Source organism: Notolabrus celidotus, chromosome 11 (genome assembly GCF_009762535.1).
Source record: "Notolabrus celidotus isolate fNotCel1 chromosome 11, fNotCel1.pri, whole genome shotgun sequence".
In the NCBI taxonomy this organism is placed as follows: domain Eukaryota; kingdom Metazoa; phylum Chordata; class Actinopteri; order Labriformes; family Labridae; genus Notolabrus; species Notolabrus celidotus.
The window spans coordinates 30,029,524-30,049,211 of record NC_048282.1 but is presented as its reverse complement, the minus strand read 5'-3'; the positions used below and the strand labels follow the sequence as shown (position 1 = coordinate 30,049,211).

The window sequence follows — 19,688 nt, the reverse complement described above, 5'->3', positions numbered from 1 at the left end:
CAACAGCATGCAAGCTAGGCTACAGATTTCTGCAGAAAGGCCCATTACTGACACGTAATTTAGCTAATTTTGAAAGACTCTGACTCAAGCACTCATCTCGGTTTGGGCGGACGCTCTACTGGGAATTTTTTCAGCACTTTACTTTGCCGAGATGAGTGCTTGTGTCAGAGTATTTCAAAATTAGCTAAATCACGTTGTAGAAATGGCCCCGTCTGCTAGTACAATTAATAGTGATTAAAAAATCATACAAGCCCTACTTCAAAAACACTGAAATATCACTTTAACGTATTACATGAGATTAACCGATAAAAATAAAATTGGATTGCTAGTGCTTGGGGTAAACAGAGGTCAAAGGTCAAAAGACAATTACAGTTAATTGGTGTTTATCTTCTGGGGAACATGAATGTCACAAAAGTTCATCAGAATTATTACACTTTTTTGAAAGATGGTTTAATCTTCCGAAAGACAGAAAGTGCAGTCAACAGATTTGTGCAAACTGAGTGTTTTGAAATGTTCTTAATGCTCTGTACGGAAAATGAAACTCACTTCCCCTGGGTGCTCCAGACTCCCACAAACTTAGTAAACCTCCACCCATGAGGGCGCTGAAAGACTGGGGTATATGTTGGTTTTCAGTGAGTCAGTGATGAACACATGAAACTCTCAAGCAAGTAAGCTGGAAAGGATATACAAAGAGTGTGACTCAACTCCTCTTCTGCTTTTTGTTGCTTAATAGATGAACAAAAACCAAAGTCTGACTATCTCACACCACAGTGACTGTAGCTGATTACGACATCAGTCTACCCGTCACACCAGGTGGTTACTGCCTTCATCGTGAAATCCTTCTCTAATATTACAAAGAAACAAGAACAGAACCAACCCAGGCTGAAAACTTCAGACCGAAATAAAAAGAGACGTGATGACTGTAAATAAGAGATAAACAACCACAGAGTTTGGTTGTGCTTCAGACTGAAAAAACAAATCCCATCACAATGCAAATGAAAATACCAAAGTAAAACAAACACAAGAACTTTCAAACCTCACGGGGCGCATCAAAGCACTTTTTATTGGATCCAACTTCAAACTTCACCTAAAAAATACACCTGCCAAACATCAGCTCTCAGTGCAGCTGTGCTACTTTTGAAAATCCAGGCTCTCCCTCTCTGCTGCTGTGCTGCAAGTCTTCTCCGTCTTCTTCTTCTGTGGATGTTTGAGCATCAGATGGAAACTCTGGAGTTGTTATGGGATGCTCCAGCCTTCTGATGAAGAAGATACTCAAAGTATTAATCCAAGGATGCACCATTCACACATAATGAGATATTATGAAAAATGTATGACCAGACTTTTCAGTAATCTAATTCCCCTGTGGTTATAAATCATAAGCTCTAAGTGGACACGCATTCATACATTTTATTTCCTCTGGTTACAAAGATAACGAGTAATTTCCGGTTCTTTTCTTGAGATCATGACTTATCTTTCTCACTATCTTGTAATAGCAATGCTGATTTTCCCACCATAACAGATTAATTTATCCCAATAAGTCAAGATAACAAGGCTTGTTTTCTTATGACGACAGGGTCATTTTCTGACAATGTAGAATACAAAATATAGGCTGCTCACAGAGATTCCCTACACTATATAGAATATATACATTAAGATACTAAAGCAAACCAGATATATGAGGCAATAAGAAACTGTTCTTACAGTTATTTTTTTTCTTTCAAATATGCCTTCTCTTATACTTGAACAAATGCATTTCATAGCCATGAAATCAATTTAGTCTATAAGACAATAGATAATGAAAGAAACAATGTAATTCAGTTTGAAAACATATGTCAGAAAGTGGTACAAACACATATGAATAAAACAGCCTGTTGCATTTCATATTTCATTTCCTGCTCTCCATGATTTTGTTGGAAGGACAGAAGGACAGCAGTGTCAGCAATTGCTACAATTACATTGATATAAAATTAAAGGATTTTGTTGATGTTAAACTTTTAGTCAGTGAAAGAAAAATGAGGTGTTGTCAACAGTAGAATATTTGAGTTACCTTGAGTTACTTAATGAGATAGGTTTATGTTTATCATAGTCCATTGTTGATATTTTAATTGATCTGAAAATTTTGAGCTTGCTGGTTTCCTCTGTAGTTTCAGTGTCATGTTTTACTTTGTTTGTGTTGTACTGTATTTCTCTCTTGTCTTACCAGTGAGATAGTATACTTCATTTTTTATGTTATTGGCTGATTTGTGAATTGTAACATGAGAAACCAGGGGCGTCGTAGTGGGGAGAAGTGGGACTGACTACCTAAGGCCCAAGTGGGGAGGGGGGCCCTTCATGGACCTGAAATAAAATGTGTTTTCCACTACACTTTTCTTTTGTTTCTTTATATCTGCAATAAGATAATGAAAATTGTCTGAATATCTAAACATACATTCAGAATTCTTTCTGGAAAAAAGGGAGTCTTTGTTTATGTTTGGACCTCAGCTGTCTGTCAGCAGCAGGCAGCTCTTGGGATGCTGAGTGGACAGTGTCTGTGGAACAGACCGTGAGCCTTGATCAATCAATGTGGATGCGCGATTAATAAGTTAAAAATGCATATACAATGGGCAATTAGTGTGATTTAAACAGCTGTCTATGCATAAAAACGCTTGTCATTGTCATATTTTTGTAGCTTCAAATGGGGCTGAATCTGAATGAAAGTAAACTGTAGTTTTTAGAGTTTATTTGACTTCATGAGGTTAGATTATACCAAATAATGCCCCCTTGTTGTTATTCAGCAAGTCACTTGGCTTCAAATAATCTTGTTTAAAGAGGTGGACAGTCTGAAGGTCACCACTGTGCAGTTACATTTAGAGAAATCGTAAAAATAATAATATTGATATGTAGCTTAGATTTGAGTCAGTTAACCAAGACAGTTTTAAGCATATATTTTTGTTTAATGCAAATAAACCAGTATTGTGTCTTAACACCCCGTGATGTGCAGATGTAGAATGAACTTCATGACACTGGCTTGCTCGTATTGTAATATGTTTAATTGCAACAATGGCACCAGCATCAGTAACAAGCATCGCGACTGCTTGGAGGACAACTCGGCCAAATTAAGTCTCCTCCTGGCGGTCTCCATGTGCCGTCTTATAATGGGTGAAGGTGTCATCACATCACACACATATATGGACGTCTCAATACCAGTTTAACATTATCATTTTGGACCCTAGCTCTGAAGAAGATGAAGTGACCATGTCAAGTGACTATTGGTCAAGGATGCCAACTGTCACAGTCAATCACATTTATTGGCAAGGTGCTCTTATAGAAATTCCTGAAGCCTCCTAGAGTTATTTTAAACAGCATAGACTAACAAAATATACTCTATCTTGTGTGGTTAAATATCAGATACTTCACCAGTATTATAGCAGCAATGTTATATTTTGTAGGGTTGGCTGTGTTGATGGGGCCCACTGAGATATATTTACAGGGGTCCCAGAATTCCTGGCAACGCCCCTGTGAGAAATAAAAATAAGACATTATATACAAAGGACTTTATAAAGATGTTATTGTCTTCCTGAAGATAGCCTCATGACAGCTGAAGAAGTTTCCTCAAACAAGTGATGGCTGTTCCTCTGAAACACAATAAAAGAAGGAAAGTGTGTGTTTAAATTTAAGAGGTTGAAAATGTACCTTCACCTGGGTCGCTGTGATTGGCTGATCCGGATCCAATCAGGAGCTGCTGTCTCTTCCCTTCCGTACATTCACAGTGTGATTTAGCGCACACATAGCGGAACACGGTAAGTGTCTACAGCAGCTTCTCCCCTGTGTGAAATTAGCAATTAAATGGCTAATTATTCAGCTTGTGACTTCATTACTTTACTTACGAGTACATAGACGCGTAGTTGTCTCCGATTAAATGCTAAAATGAGTTCTAGCTTCAATGTAGTGAAAACATTATTGTGAGAAAAATAGCTTAGCTTACAAGCTAACTCAGATGAGTAGATTCTGAAGCTAACGTAAGCTAATGACTAACATAAGGGTTAACTATGTAAACAAGGTCTAAGTTACTTTAATATACGAGTCTGTGTCTTTCGAGTTCAGATTGTTTATCAACTTGGAAATCCAATTTTTGCCTCAAAGCTTAAACATTTCCAGATGCTAACTAGCTAACTAACTTATTAGCCCGGTGTTTTGGTCTGAAGTGTGACCCTGTTAGCTGGCGACTTCAATCGAATGTGTGTGTGTGTGGTTGTCGTAGTTAAACTAGCTTATTAAAATGTCACATGAAGTGCCCTTTGTTCAGTTTCTGATTATAAACGCATTTTATAACTACATTTATGACATTATAATGAGTAAACAAACAAGGGGGCACCCGTGAGGACTCTTTCCGTGTTTTAACATCACTAAGCGAAGCACTGAGTATCTCGAATGGAAGTCACCAGTTAATAGGGTCACACTTCAAAGCGGAACACCGGCGTTAGCTAAACAGTTATTCGAACCCAAAATGGAGTTAATTAATGTTGAAGAACTGATTTGAAACTGTGAGCTCTCTTTGTTTTTCTGTTTGTGAAGCTGGTGTTTGTTGAGGCAATGTTTGAGCTATCTGTATCTCTTCATGCTAACACCCTGAGCTAGCTCTCACGAAACATCTGCTAGCTTAATGCTAACATTGATTTGGAAAGATTCTGATAAAGCTTCTTTTTTGTACACACGTCGACCTCTCGAACTCGACGTTAAACTCTCATTAAAGTTGTTTCTATCCGTGTTTTCTGCTGATTATGAACGCTTATTTGACTTTCAGTCTGTTGCATTGGGAAACTAATAGCCACACCCTTCCTTTCGAAACCAACTGAGCTACAAGTTGTCACGAGAATAACTTTATTTTACATAAACACACTGAACACTCACATAACTCAGTTTGTTCGACTTTTAAAGTCACAGTTTAATAATACACTTTGAGATAGTTTCCAGCTGGATGGTATGTTTGTGATCTGCTGCTCACTTTGAACCTATTTGCCCCCTCCTGGCTTTGACACACATTTGATTAAACCTACTTTCTGTTCGGTTCAACTTTGGTTTAAATATAGCACCTCGGTTTTAAATAGCTTTAAATACTCAACTTTATTTATATAGCACCTTTCATATACCATAAAAACATGCAGCCCAAAGTGCTTCACAGAATAACAGATAGACAGAAAACAACAGCAATGATAAAATTATAAAAGACATGATTATAAATAAAATACTTAAAAAAAAGATTAAAAAAATCAACACAGTAAAATTAATAAAATAAATAAGAGTCGAAAGAAAAGTTAAAAATAAGGTAGTGTTGACAAGATCAGAAGAATACAATAAATAAATAGATCAATAAATAATTAAATAAGATAAATAAATGTTAAAGATATGATTAAAATAATAATGCAGTCCAGGTCTTAAAATAAATTACTCCACATTAAAAGCTAGATTAAAAAGGTAAGTCTTAAGTTTACTTTTAAAAACACCCAGAGAGCTTGCAGTTTTAATGTCCAGAGGTAGAGTTCCAAAGCTTAGGGAACTCTAAGTTATGGAATATAGCTCTGATAGAACCTCTGTCTTTGTTATAAATGTTTTTTGTAACTACAGATCAGCAACAGGTGTTTAAAGAAATATGTTGACAGTTATGTTTGTTATGTAACATGCAACGACTCACCTGAATCCGTAAAGCACACCCACATGTCCAAGAAGTCTTCCCTTAAAACAATCATCGACAGACTGTGACTTAACTCTGTGGACGGCCAACAGCTCATGTTTTAAAAGCCTCAGCTGTCGTGTGTAGAGCTTACCTCTCAAAAAACATGAATTTGTCTGATTTGTGAGCAACCTGTGGAGTTTTCTGTTAAACTAACCCAGTGTTTCATAGACCAGTAACTTAGCATGAATATGAATGTGATAATGAACACTTGGATATTTTGTTTCTGTCTGAACAGTTCAGTGCAGCCCGGCTCTCTTCAGACTCTCGGCACCTGCCCGCTGACATCGGTGTACCTGAGGATCTGCCGGCCCCCCTTTCATCCTCCCCAGATGTAGAGGGAGTTGACATCTGCAGCAGCCGTGTAAACAGTAAGTTAATCTCTCTTTCAATCCTTTTTTGTTCTAAGGTTTGACCAGTTTCAAAAATATAGGGCACACTTTACAAATCTATCTTTCATTTATGTTAAAGGGATCATGAGCTGTAAGTCTGTGCGGCGCGCCAACAAGAAAACTGCTTGTTGCTCATAAGAGAAAAATTCACGAGTAGGATGGTTAAAGGTTGACAGCGAATGCTTGCTCCTATCTCATCAGAGAGAGCTTTGGTGTCTTATCTGAAGTCACTGCTTTGGTGCGAGTTTTGTAAAACCCGTATAAATAAACTCGGAGCAGTTTGCTTTATACTCGCTTTTAGACTCATGTTCGCAGCACCCTGAGGTTCACCCCTTCGCCCTGGTAATGATTTCAGTGTCGTGGTCATGTGTGGGCTCTCTGATCTCCATTTTCTGTTTGTGTGGTATACTCGAGTAGAGGAGGGCCATCACAATGGCTCTTTGTAGAGATCCTCGTGTGCCTGTCTCACACTGTGGGTTTCTGTTGGTGCTTCATACGTCGTAGTTAGAATTGCAAATGCCAGCCGAGTGTGACAGAGTGGTTCTTGTATTGTCTGTCGCCACATTTGACACAAATATCCCACAGTATGATCACTAGATTTAAAGAGGTTTTTAAATGAGATTTCACTCTGCATCACCCCCTCTTTGACATTTGAACATCAAATGAGATCACATTTGCATTTCAGATTAGGATTTAAACACAGGGCCTCTGAAGCACTTTACACTTCATGTGCCTTTGTACATGTTAGAGAACGGATATGTCATGTGATCACGGGCTGCAACAGACGTGTGTCCTGTGTGGTTTTCTGATTTTGTTTGAACTTTACATTAAATTGTAATAATCTTTGATTCAATTCTAAACAAACTGAATAAAAACGCTCATGATACAAGGTTTATGGGATGTGCAGGGATCGCACTGATATATTTGAAGAGTTAATTTGCAAAAACAGATATCTCTGTTTTAATAAATCTTCCAAAAACATATTTATTTTTGATGTAGATTTTTAATAAAGTTACATTTTTAAGATACCTCTAATTAGTAATGTCATTTTGCCTTAGTCAAAGCCACACAACTTCAGTTGATTGATAATACTTAAAGTTAGTAATAGAAAAAATATGCTTTTTGAAACACTTTTTAAATTTTTTAAAAGTGAGTTATGTTTTTTTAAATCCAGTTTAGATCTGTGAAAGTATAAAATGCTCTGAACACAAGTCTTACCTAAAAAAAAAAAAAAAAGGACTATATTCAGTCAGAGGAGGAGCAGCTGGATTTGCATTTATCACAGTTCCTGTAACATCCAGCCGCAAAGCACTGCTTGTTTCCCGTCTGAGCAAAGAAGTTTAAATCTGCATGTCAGCAAAGAAAAAACTCAAAGAAACTGTGAATACAAAATATTATTTTTAATTGTTGAACAGAGGGAATATAGTGAAGCGTTCCATCATGAGCGTTGAGTTGAAGTTTTCCTCCCCCAACATTTAAAAGTGCAACTCAAGATGCAAATGATCCGGTTTTACATCCTCTTTCAGCCGCATTATCAAAGTTCACATCAAATGAGGCATAACTTTATCTGAAAATCCTCCACTGGTGGGTTCTGATGTAGTTTGTGGTTTTCTGCAGTAGACTTCTCATGATGGTTACTAGCTTGTTGGGTTTTCATGTTGTTGTTTTTGTCATCCTGTTTATTGTTGTATCTGTTCTGTGATCTAATTTGTACAGGTTAGTATTATTGTGTTGTTATAAAGTAGTCGGAAATGTTGGTGACACCTGAATGAGAAGGCCTCTGTATCTGTTGATGGTTTAGTGATTCATTAATGATAACAACAATAGTAAAACATGATAAAGTGTCAGATTGGAGTAAGTGTATGATCCACGGTTTTAGAATAAATGATCCTCTTATCCTCTCAAACATTCTCATGCCTGTGAATCTTCCCTGGCTGTTATATTTTTTCTAGGCCACCTCCGCCGTCTAATCTGTGTCAGGCTGATGGAGTTGATGATAGGTCATTCTCTCTGTTGGCCTTTCTTCTCTGAATTCTAATGAGATGAAGTTATTTAGGGCACTGAAACTATTACCTCTGACTGCTCCTTTTATTTTCAGGATCTATTGTGAGTCCACTGCTCCACAATGCATCATATGGGTCCAATTATACAATTAATTTAAATCTCTTAATTATTCTTTGATCCAAGCTTGAACCACCGCGTGAAGCACTGATCTTAGTTTGTGGAGTTTGAGGAGCTGCTCTTTGGTTTACTTTTTGTGTGAGTAGACTTTAAAGGCAACGCCCCTATTGTCATGACAGCTGGAGTCCCTTGGTAGTGGGTGGGAAAGGGAGCTCATTTTTTGGCAGGGGAACAGCGTTTTAATGTTGTGATGTCACCAGTGATTTCTCATTATTGTGGATACTGTACTGACGGGGTGTTCACACTGACATCAGCTGAGCCAACTCAGCTTCACTACTTCAGTTACTGTTCATGAATGACCAACTCAGAATATCCTTTCAGACGCTGTTTAAGCAATCTTTGTAAATTTAACTTCTTAACTCTATTTTTCGTTCCTCAGCAGAAGTTAGAAGAAACTTCTTAAGACTAAAGCAGAGCTGTAGTTGTTTTTGTTCTTCAGCTGAAACAGACACAAAGATCCTCTGTCTCACTTCCTCTGTCCTTTCACAGACCTTTGTGCTGTCCAGTGAAGTTGCCCACCATGCGTGAGTACAAGCTAGTGGTGCTGGGATCGGGAGGCGTGGGAAAATCAGCATTGGTAAGTGACGGCTGCTGCCATGCCTGGCACTGAGCTGTATTAACTACTGTGTCTGTAAATGTTTGTTCGGGTTTGATCATGACTAGGGTTGCAAAGGGGTGGAACGTTTCTGGTAAATTTCCATGGAAGTTAAGCTGGGGAATTTTGGAAATAATCAAAATTGGAATTTATGGGAAATAACTGGGAATTGAGGGTAATTCAATGGAAAGGTATCATATCCAAGCTTAAATATTTGTTTTGTTATAAGCAGACGTCCGTCCAAAATAATACAATTAAAACAGATTTATTTGTAAGTAGAACAAAAACATGAATGTCGAGTTAAATATTACTCATCCCCCCGACCCAACCCATTCAAAAATGAACAATAATGCAACCCCAACAAAGTCTCATTCAAAATGTTAAATGCACAGTGCATGTAGGGGGCGTGGTCTCAATAGCCCTGCAGTAAGAAGTGTGCTATATGCGATTGAGGAATAGTATAGATATTCAACTGTACTTGCATGAAATCTGGTTGTTTCAGTCAGGATTATGCTAAAATATATTTCCCCCAACTATATTTAAGTTCCCTATTAAGAGCCAACCTTCAAATTAGTAAATTCCTGGTTTATTCCCGTTTATTCCCATGGAAAGTTTCAAACTTTGGAAATTCCTGGAATTTTGCAATCCTAATCATGATGCGGTTTACCATAGGGGAGGTTTAGTGAATTGAGAAGGTGATTTTCTGTACAAAAGAGTGCTCAGGTATAACTCTTGAAGTCTTTCAACTTTAGGGGAGTGTTTTCTTCACTCCTTGGAAAGTGACGGATTTGAACATAAGTTGTTGTTCGTTGAAGATGAAAGGAGCTGCTCCTTCTCCACGTCTCTCTGCTCAGTTTTTAGTGTTAACACAGCTCCACACGGGCAACCATTTTTAAAACTAAGTGCTTTCTCTAACCTTGAACGTTGACTTGTCGCTAGCTAACAAGTGCACCTGTTCATTCTCTGAAAGGAACAGGTGGATATGTAATGATTTGATGAGAAAGGCTTAAAGAGTGTTTTCATTTAGGTACCTTAGATCAAGGGTTCCCAAAGTGTGGTTCGGGACCCCCTGGTGGGTCCCGAGACACAAATGGGCGGTCGCGAGATGTCTTCCAGAATGTTTTTTTAAAAAGTTATCTTTTAAAATAGCAAATTTGACCTATTTTTTTATTTTATTTTTTATTTGTATTTTTTTATTAGGATCCCCATTAGCTTTCACATTATGGTTGCTAGTCTTCCTGGGGTCCACACAACAAAACAAAATCAAGAAAGACAATTATTTATAATCACACATTATCCATAAAACAAAGATGCAATAGCAGCCAATTATAAAAATCAAGAATGAAAATGAAAAATAAACTAAGTATCTGAGCAAATAAACGATGAGTAACATTGAGCTACAAAATAATGGAAACAAAAACAAAATTGTCACAAACACATGGCATCAAAAATTAATAAAACAAAGATTTTCAAAACAGTGATTACATAATAAGGTCTATGAGAAATTCATCATTATTTCTTTAAGTGACTTTTGTAAAAGAAAAACTGTTTTACTATTATAGTAAAAAATATCCACAAAAATAGTAGCTAAACTTGAAATAAAACCTTGAAAATAGAAAATGTAATGACTTTTTTCTGCCTTTCTTTTTGCCAGATGATTCCTAAGTTTAGGGTTAGTGAACAGTTAATAATGAAAAGCATCAGTAGCAGCAGGTTAATTCACATCGGCACAGGAAACACAGACACATGCTCATATACGGAGGGTCATTTTCCTCAGACCAGCTAAATGAAGCCACATTTAATCACTTTGAGGAACAGTGGAGGTCACGAGTCTATGGCGTCTATATTTTTGTGGTTGCAGGCTGAAAAATTTGGGAACCTCTGCCTTAGATGAGCTTCTTTTCTATAGAAAATATCCCCTCTGAACATTCATGAAACTGTTGAGTCTTAGCCTGACAAAACTGCACTGTGGAAGAGGACTGTCAATCTGTGGGTTCAATATTCGTAGATATTTTAAGAGGCAACAAAAGACAAAGGAGAGTGGGAGGAATAAAGAAGAGTGAGTCATGTACCGTCCAGCTTCAACAGTACAAATTAAAAAGGCTCAGAGCCGGATATGTTTTATGAAGAATGTTTTAATCTCCATGCTTGATGAGCGATGATAACTAGTATTGATGTTTTCCTGTGTTTCATTTGTCCATTTCAGACAGTCCAGTTTGTGCAAGGCATCTTTGTGGAGAAGTATGACCCCACAATAGAAGACTCCTACAGAAAGGTACGCTCAGAAAACAACATTACACTCCTTTACTACGTTAAAACCTTCCAGTGATTAACCCTCAAAGAGCATCAGCATGTCTCTCTAAATATATCAACCTGTTAATTATCTCCCTCAGCAAGTGGAGGTGGATGGGCAGCAGTGTATGCTCGAGATCCTGGACACAGCTGGAACAGTAAGTCATGTCAGAAATGGTGTCAGACTAAGAGGTCTCATAAGATGAAAGCGAACAGGCTGCTGATGTTCTCCTCTCTGTGCCCGTTTCTATAGGAACAGTTCACGGCTATGAGGGACCTGTACATGAAGAACGGACAAGGCTTTGCTTTGGTGTACTCCATTACAGCGCAGTCAACATTTAACGACCTACAGGACCTCAGAGAGCAGATCCTGCGAGTAAAGGACACCGAGGATGTGAGTGTCAAACATTCTCATTTAACACATTTCGACAGTGGTAATAGAGGAGGATATTTAAAGCAGTGCGCTGTCTTAGTGTCATAAGAAGAAACGCCGGTGGTGAAATGGTTTTCTGAAGGTGTTAATTGACAAATTGGCTGATTTGAATACAAGCTGGTTGTTATTTTTACGTCTCCATACAAACCTCCAGGGATGACTAAAAAACTCATTTCTGGTTTCAGATGTTCAGATATTAGTTAGCCCACTCAGTTTGAACCTAAAAGGAAAAACTAAAAACAATCTCACACACATCTGTGTTCATGTGAACAATGTCAGCCATAACATTCTGACTGCTGAAAGGGAACATGAATATCACTGATTAACTTGTTACGGTGGCACAGATCAGTGGGTGGGATGTGTGAACGAACATTTTATTCTCCAGGCTGATTTTTTGAAAAGAGGGGAATGTGCACGTGTGAGGTTTTGAGTGACTTTGACAAGAACCAAATTGTGATGGTTAAACAGCTGGGTTAGAGGATCTCTGGAGTTGTAGCTCTTGTAGGTGGTCCAGGTCTAAAGTGGTCTGTGAACAGGGTCAAGGCTTAAACAGGACTTCCACCAGATCCGTGTCCGGTCCGTCTCCGATCCGCTGCAGTCTGACTCCGTGCTCTCTCGTTCGTCAGCACCCACCGGTTGCGTTTTCGGAATGCAGCACGGAGCAGGACCGCTTGACAGCTGTAGTCATGTGACCGAGGTTTTCCTGTGGCAATCAGCGAATCAAGGATTCTCCTCCTCCTGTCCTCATCCATGTTGTCCTTATCAGCCTCTGAAAACCTCTGACTTGTTGACTCCAGGCCTGCCACCGCTCTAAATGTATTTTATTACCGGATGTTTTGGTGCCGGACTTTCTGTCCCGCTCGATCTGTTCTGTGCAGATTGATACGTCATGCTCTGGCATCCGCCAAAAGTAGAAGTCTTGCGAATCTGATCCGTTGCATTCTGACTTGCCAGATCAGAGACACAGCCAGAACGCAACAGAGCAGATCCTGTTGGGGTTAACAGATTGACTAGAATAGAAACCTATCAGATCCGGTGCCATGACGGATCGGAGACAGACCTGAGACGGATCTGGTGGAATTTGGCCGTTAGTGACGTGCATGAGGAGCGAAGGATGTCCTGTGCAGTTTGATCCACCTTAGGAGCTACTGAAGCCCAAACAGCTGAATAAGTTCACGCTGTTTCTTATAGAAAGGTGTCAGAACACATCCCAGTTTGCTGCATATGGTGCTGTGTAGCTGCAGACCGGTCAGGGTGCCCACGCTGACTGCTGCCAAAAGCTCCTAAATATAGCACGTGGGCATCAGAACCGGACCATGAAGCAGTGGGAGAAGGTGGCCTGGAGGAACACGACTCTGGGCCAAACTCCCAGATCTCAATCTAATCGAACATCTGTGGGATGGACTCAAAAACAAGGTCCAATGCATGGAGACCCCATCTCACAACTTCAAGAAGTTAGAGGATCTGATGCAAATGTCTTGGTGCAAGATACCACAGCACGTCTTCAGAGGTCCAGCTGAGTTCATGTCTCCTCAGGTCAGGTCCAGAACAGTTCTGACCTGATGAGACAAGGCCTACTCAATATGAGGCAGGCGGTCATGATGTTACAGCTGGTTAGTGTATGATGCAAGTGGGGAACATTTTAAGGGGACAAAATTATAAAAGAACAAATGAAAACTTAATGCTACCATACATTTTCCTTAAATCATCCACTTCTGAGAAACAATGTCCACCACATTACGATGGTGCAGCATGTGTAGATTATTTTTAAATGTGTCATTGCCTTCTAACACGTGGCACATCTTCAGTTTTACAGAGCACTTCTCTTCAGTGATAACCTTTGAGTGTGAGTCTGTATAATCTTTCAGTGTCTCCTCTCAGGCTCGTCACTCCCTCATTAGAGTCCGCTCTGTGGGAGAGAGGGCAGAGCGAGGGTGGGGGGGCAGGAACTTTGTGACGGGGTGTAAATGTCAGAGCTGCTGTTAGATGCGTTCTGCCTCTTTCAGTCTTAGTCTCTTCATCTCTTAATTTAGAGAGAGGATGTAGAGCACGCTGAGTGTGTGCTTTATTTATTCATAGCATGTTTCTTGATTGCTGTGTGTCTTATTTAAGGCTTCACTTTGCTATGACAAAACACATGGTTATAAACCAGATGAAGCACCATGCTGTAGCTGAAGAAGATCTATTTATATTGATCTGTGAAATAATAAAAATACTGTTCTTAGTAAGACTTTGTTCGACGCTCTAATCTGTGACATTTCTGCTCATCGATCAGGTTCCCATGATCCTGGTGGGAAACAAATGTGACCTGGAGGACGAGCGTGTGGTTGGCAAGGAGCAGGGGCAGAACCTGGCTCGTCAGTGGAACAACTGTGCCTTTTTAGAGACTTCAGCTAAATCAAAGATCAATGTTAATGAGGTAAGTACTGGAGGGACACACGGACTGAAAGCTGGACTGAGAGGTGTTTAAAAAACAAACAGGTGACATGTTTGTGTCATGTCTTTTTATCTGGGGATTTTTCCAAAACTATTAGAGGAATGCTCACACATGATGCCCGGCCAAGGCTTCATCATCTCAGCCGTGCAAATAATGTACTGTAAAATAATTAGATTTTAAAAGGAAATGTTGCATGTGCTTACAACTTATTAAACTCAGAAAAGACTCATTTTTCATTTCAAATTATAAAATGCATCTACTGAAATTTTGAGCCCAATTTTATGAAACGGGTTCTCCTACAGGGAAGAAATTGTACTTGAATTTTGTCCGATCTGGTTCAAAGTTTAACGGGTACTTACCTTGTCCATGTTTCATCAGTTCTGGAAGATTTACAGTAATCAAGCCCATTGTTTTTTCATAATTCTGCTGGCAAACAAACATAAAAAACACAACTAAATTAGTGGTTACAGTTTGTGTTGAATGATAAATCAGCTGGTTTTTGTTGTGTAGTTGCCTTTTCATAAACTTGTGCTTTAACTGTATAAAGAAAATTTGCAAGTCCAAGAAGTGTGAAGTGATGACATTTAACAAATTTATCACTGACATTTTACTATTTGAGCACTGAAGCCTTCTGTATTTCATGCAAACATCCAACTGTCACTTGATGGTAAACTGGCTTAAGTTGCAGTAGTGTAACTTTTGATTTCCCTGTTCTCTACTGAAGCAAAACATTGACACATCCAAACTTCCTCTGCTCTAGATTTTCTATGATCTGGTGCGACAGATCAACAGAAAAACGCCGATGGAAAAGAAGAAGACAAAAAAGAAGTCAAGTTGCACACTGCTCTAAAACGCCCTCCCACTGTAGCTCCGGGCCAGGTGAGTGGGTGTTGAAACCAAATTTATTCTAGACATGTGAAGAGCTGCTGCTTCCTGAGCACTGAATTGTCACTGAAGGTTTTAGAGCCTCGTTTGCAATGATTATTACATTCAAGTCATTTCATAAATTTTGATTGCACACTCGAATGTTTTGTGTTGCACTTAAAAGACGAGCTCGGCAAATGGATGTTGAAAGCTAGACGGATATCCTTGAAGCGTGGTGACTCATTAAAGCACTTCTGTATGTTTGTGAGTAAATCTTTTGGGAAGGAAATTGAATTAATGAAGCACTCTCTAGTTTCTCTTTGCCTTGTGGTGCAGTCTCTTATACAACCATGTATTAATGTGTCCATCCTTTTATGATAAAAGCAGACATTAAAAACAACTCAATGTATACAAATCTATTTTAGGCTTCACCTCCTTCAACTTGTGTTTTCAGCACTTTATTAGACAGGACAGCTGAAGAGAGGCAGGAGATGTAAGGAGTAGATAGTTTGGTATAGGCTTCACCTTTTTAATATTTTATTTTATAGTTTTTTGGGGGGGAAATCTTCTCATTTAGAAGTCTCTCTTGAATGGTGTAGCTCCCCCTGCTGTTTGAGCTTTGCCACTGTGATTGTACCTGAAAGTAAAATCAGATATCTCATTGATCCCTGAGGGGGGAAACATTGTCTCATGACGACTCCTCCCATTACAGAATCGCAAGATGTGTCTGTGAGTAGATTAGGACATATTGAAATTGAATGCATTATACAATACATAGAAAAACAAAAATTTAAACATGCAGCTCTGCTAAATGAGCTTCTCCAAGCTCCTTTAGCCATTTTATTTTATTCTGTCGTCTGTTAAAAACATTGAAGTTTCTAAGAAGTTGCTGTTTTTATATCGCTTATAGAGGCTGCTAAGGCCCCTTACACGCTGAGTATTCATTGTAGGTACTTTAGAGTTATACAGTAAGCCTTCATAAACATTTATTTGACATTTATTATTTAGCAAGCAGCAATAAAAACACTGAAACTCAGCTGCTCTCATTAACTGTGGCACACCTGGCACTAAAACCAGCCCCAGTTTCTTTTGTTTGTTTCATGATGACTTCAGAAAAGAGAGGTTTGAATCTAGATTTTACTTTTGATCTTTTTGTCAGTGCACTGCTTCATTATTTAGGCCAGGGGTTCTCAAACTTTTCGGGGCCAGGGATCCTTTACAGAACATTTTCCCAGGACCCCTCGTAATTGTAACATAGATTAAGCACATGCTTACTACCATTCTCACTCTTAAATGCCCTTGGAACTATTTGTATTGTAAAACTTATCAATCTCAATACTTCAGACCTGTTCCATAGTGATAGACAGAAAACACTTCACCATCTGTGTTTTCTGGGGGATGTATTCCTCACTCTTTTGCTGGAGAAAGTCTTTAGTTTTGTCCTTATATTCCGGGTGATCAGATGTCACTTTAGCTTGGCTGGCTTCATTCGCTTCTTAATTTAGCTAGCTTGGGTTTAGCATCACTTGACGATGTGAACTGATTTAGAAATGGCTCCATGCTCAGGAGGTAGTAAACAAAGCTAAGTAGTGGCAGGAACAGATGTGAGTGATGTTTGAATGAGTGATACGTGACAGATTGATGTGAGTGTCACAGTCATATCAGTTTCTATTGACCCTAAGTTAACTAGGATGGGAGTAATGGGCACAGTATTCAGGTTTCATTGGCACAAATGGTCCTCATCTGTATATATGCTGTTTTTAATGACACAGTACAATTTTTTTTATTTATTAGGATCATTTTATAATTATTTCACAGAACCCCACACTATGGTTCGCAGACCCCTAGGGGTCTCAGAACCCCACTTTGAGAACCACTGATTTAGGTGACTCTTATGAGCTGTTACTCAGGTGTTTTAAGATGGCAGTAGCCAGAACTGCAGACATCACGTGTTGGATAAAGAAAAGAAACACAAACTCCTTACCGTCACCAAAGCAAGACCAAGAGTACCAACATTAGTTAACCTCTGCTCTAAACTGAGTCTCCTGTTTTTCATCAAACAGCTTATATTTAATTTATATTCACGCCTCGGGCAACATGTTCTCCTGTTTGTCTCTTCATAAGTCTGTCTTATTCTTATGGAGGGAATATCTTCAAGTTAGGCACAACTGTCTGCTTGGACTCAAAAGATGAGCTGATTAGATTTTGGTGATCAATGGTCTCGCTCTTGACAATGCCCGATGGAGTTTTTACTCTGTAGTGTTCATTTGTATGACGTAATCTTCTTAAGCGACAAATAGTGCACCACTCCTCCTCATTTTACACCCCTGAATCTGTTTTTACTGTTGTCAGATGGGGCTAATGACAAACATGTTCTGAAGAGATAGGAAGAATATCTCCAGCAATCTGTCGTTCCTATAAGTGATTGTGGTGCTACTTCTCTTGATAGTAGAAGCTTTATTTTAGGTTAATAAATTCTATTAAAATGTACAGATGGATCCTATCCCCATGCATGCAAACTGACTTCACTGGTTGGCAGATGAATAAAAGCATGAGGCAGTAATTGTGGTTAAATATGTCCTGACATTGTTTCTGTCCTGCTTGCAGAAACGTGTAATGATTAACAGTTTCCCAGTGGATCGTGCCAGCATTCCAAGTCCTCTCCAGAGCGTTTTGAAAAAGGCTGACAGAGATACTCCACCACTCTCAAAATGGCAGGAGACGGCACATACTCTCAAGAAACCTGTCTTTAGCTTTTTAAAGGCGAAGAACTTCAACCTTTTTTTGTACTGTCAGCCTGGTGACAACTCTGTTTTTGTTTATGTTCGGTTTCTTCTTTTTTCTCTTCTCCATGGTGTCTTTCTTTTGGAATTATCAGTGTAAAAGAAGAGACCATGGGATTATTAAATCCATATATGGGAACTAAAAATGTTTTATTCAAAGTAACATCAATCTTTGGCATATTTGTGACAATACATTTGCAAAAGAAACCATGTGAAATGTTGGCCTTCTTGTACATTTCTGCACTAACCATGTCGACAAAGATGCATCATTGTCCATAAGTTACTCGCTCCTACTTACCAGGATGTGTATTGATGAGATAACATCTTTCCTAAGTGACTTTGTTTTTTATTGAAAGCTGCAAGCCTTCCATATTTCCCATAATATATTCTACTTCCATTTTTGCATAATAAAGCTAAGGAAATTAGTATTTTATAGACCGATGGGGAAAATGGTTCTGATTTGTGTCTTGAGGCTGAAAATATATTGTACTAAACCAACTCTAATATTGCTGTCACAGATGATTTTCCAGCTTTTATGAATGATTAAATTTTAGTACATTTTCATTACTTTTGGTCTCATTTTTTTCCCTTTATTGATCATGTTTTAAATGTTTGACATGACCTTGAACTTGTTCATTATGCCTTTGATTTATATTTGAAAATCACTGTAGTTTTTATTTACTCAAAGTATGAATGAACCACTGTGACTGTCGTGTCATACGTTTCCTCCCCAGCAGACAGTCGCTGAACTTGGTAATGTATCGCTCAAGACACTCAGTAGCGGGAGGATCAATACCTCCAGGAGAGCATCGACAGGCTTAAAGTGTAACTGTAGTGTTTCCTGTCGACAGAAATGAAAAGCCAAAGCCCCAGTCGCCAGAGCTTTAGCAGAGGAGTTTTGGAGCCAAGAGAGGAAGGAGCTGAGAATGAGGAACCTGAAGGCAGAATAGAAACTGTGACCACATGTTGGAGGCAGAGGAGACTCAGCTTCCACCACCTCAGTGAGAGCGGTGAGACACGAGAGCCTCCTTAAGGTGTTGCAACACTTCCCTGAAAAAGATAACCTCACAATCACGAAAAACAAGCTCATGATCACTAACCTGGTTTTACAGATTAAAGATCAGACACTAGAGAACTATCAGATGGTATAAATGTAATACATTCAATGTGTTTTCATTGTGTGTCCTTAAAGTTAGACAAAGCTGTACTTGTATTCAATTATATGAAACCTATTGAGAAACTATGTAGGTCAGTTTTTACCTTGCAAAGTAGTTCAATTTTCAGTGATACTTCTGAAACGTTACTTGACATGTTATCCTTTAACGGTTGATATTTTACAGACTTAATTAGAAGTTTAAGAGTTATCTCAAATGAGCCTTATTATATAGATATATATCGCTCAAAAATCAAACAACCTTTTTTCTTTGGACTAGGCTCCTTAATGAAAAAAATACACATCAATTTGGTGTGCAATACAGCCAAAGTCAACTGGATTTATATGGATTTTTATTTTTAAACAATGTTAAATGCTTTAAAATGAAACAAACCAGATGGGGCAGCGCAAATCCATTTGAGGACAAATGACGTCAGGACAGAGAAAGTACAGTCTATAAGGAGAAATGTATAAATGTCTTCTGTTTGTGCAGAAAAAGATTTGAAAAGTGATAGCAGGGACTTGGAGTTTTATTTTGGACTTGAGTTGTCACATTTCAGATGTTAGTAATTTAATTCCAACAGATCTACTATTAATACATCTTCATATAAATGTTTCTTAAAGGCTTGTGTACATTTATTTAATTTTTTAAGATCAAGGCACAAATGTAAAAAAAATAATATACATTCAAGTACCATTTATTTATTCTCCTCCTTTCTCTCCCATCAAGACCTCTCATGTTAACTGGCTCTTGAGGCCACTGGAGGAGTGAAGTGTCCTTCAGAAGTACTGAAGATAGTTGAGGTTTATATTGCTTATGTACTTACCAATAATGTTTGTATTTCTAA

The 19,688-nt window shown here is 38.6% G+C and overlaps 1 protein-coding gene across 3 annotated transcripts; it reads left to right on the top strand.

Annotated features, from left to right (window-relative positions):
- The first annotated feature begins 3,679 nt into the window (after positions 1-3,679).
- LOC117821607 (ras-related protein Rap-1A) lies at positions 3,680-18,254 on the top strand. 3 transcript variants are annotated; one of them, XM_034696012.1, is made up of 9 exons: positions 3,680-3,779; positions 5,949-6,081; positions 8,773-8,860; positions 11,085-11,153; positions 11,272-11,328; positions 11,424-11,564; positions 13,879-14,022; positions 14,801-14,919; positions 17,512-18,254. In XM_034696012.1, the coding sequence occupies exons 3-8, from the start codon at positions 8,804-8,806 to the stop codon at positions 14,888-14,890; spliced, it is 558 nt and encodes a 185-aa protein (XP_034551903.1). In that variant the 5' UTR covers positions 3,680-3,779; positions 5,949-6,081; positions 8,773-8,803; the 3' UTR covers positions 14,891-14,919; positions 17,512-18,254. The 3 variants fall into 3 exon arrangements, with proteins under 3 accessions (XP_034551903.1, XP_034551904.1, XP_034551905.1); XM_034696013.1 differs by lacking the exon at positions 3,680-3,779 and adding an exon at positions 3,882-3,998; XM_034696014.1 differs by lacking the exon at positions 3,680-3,779 and adding an exon at positions 4,501-4,523.
- Positions 18,255-19,688: the final 1,434 nt, after the last annotated feature.

Coding starts and splice junctions, on each gene's coding strand:
- LOC117821607 (XM_034696012.1), top strand. CDS start 8,804: ATGCGTGAGTACAAGCTAGTGGTGCTGGGATCGGGAGGCGTGGGAAAA. Junction 11,154..11,271: donor TAGAAGACTCCTACAGAAAG/GTACGCTCAGAA, acceptor TATCTCCCTCAG/CAAGTGGAGGTGGATGGGCA. Junction 14,023..14,800: donor CAAAGATCAATGTTAATGAG/GTAAGTACTGGA, acceptor CCTCTGCTCTAG/ATTTTCTATGATCTGGTGCG.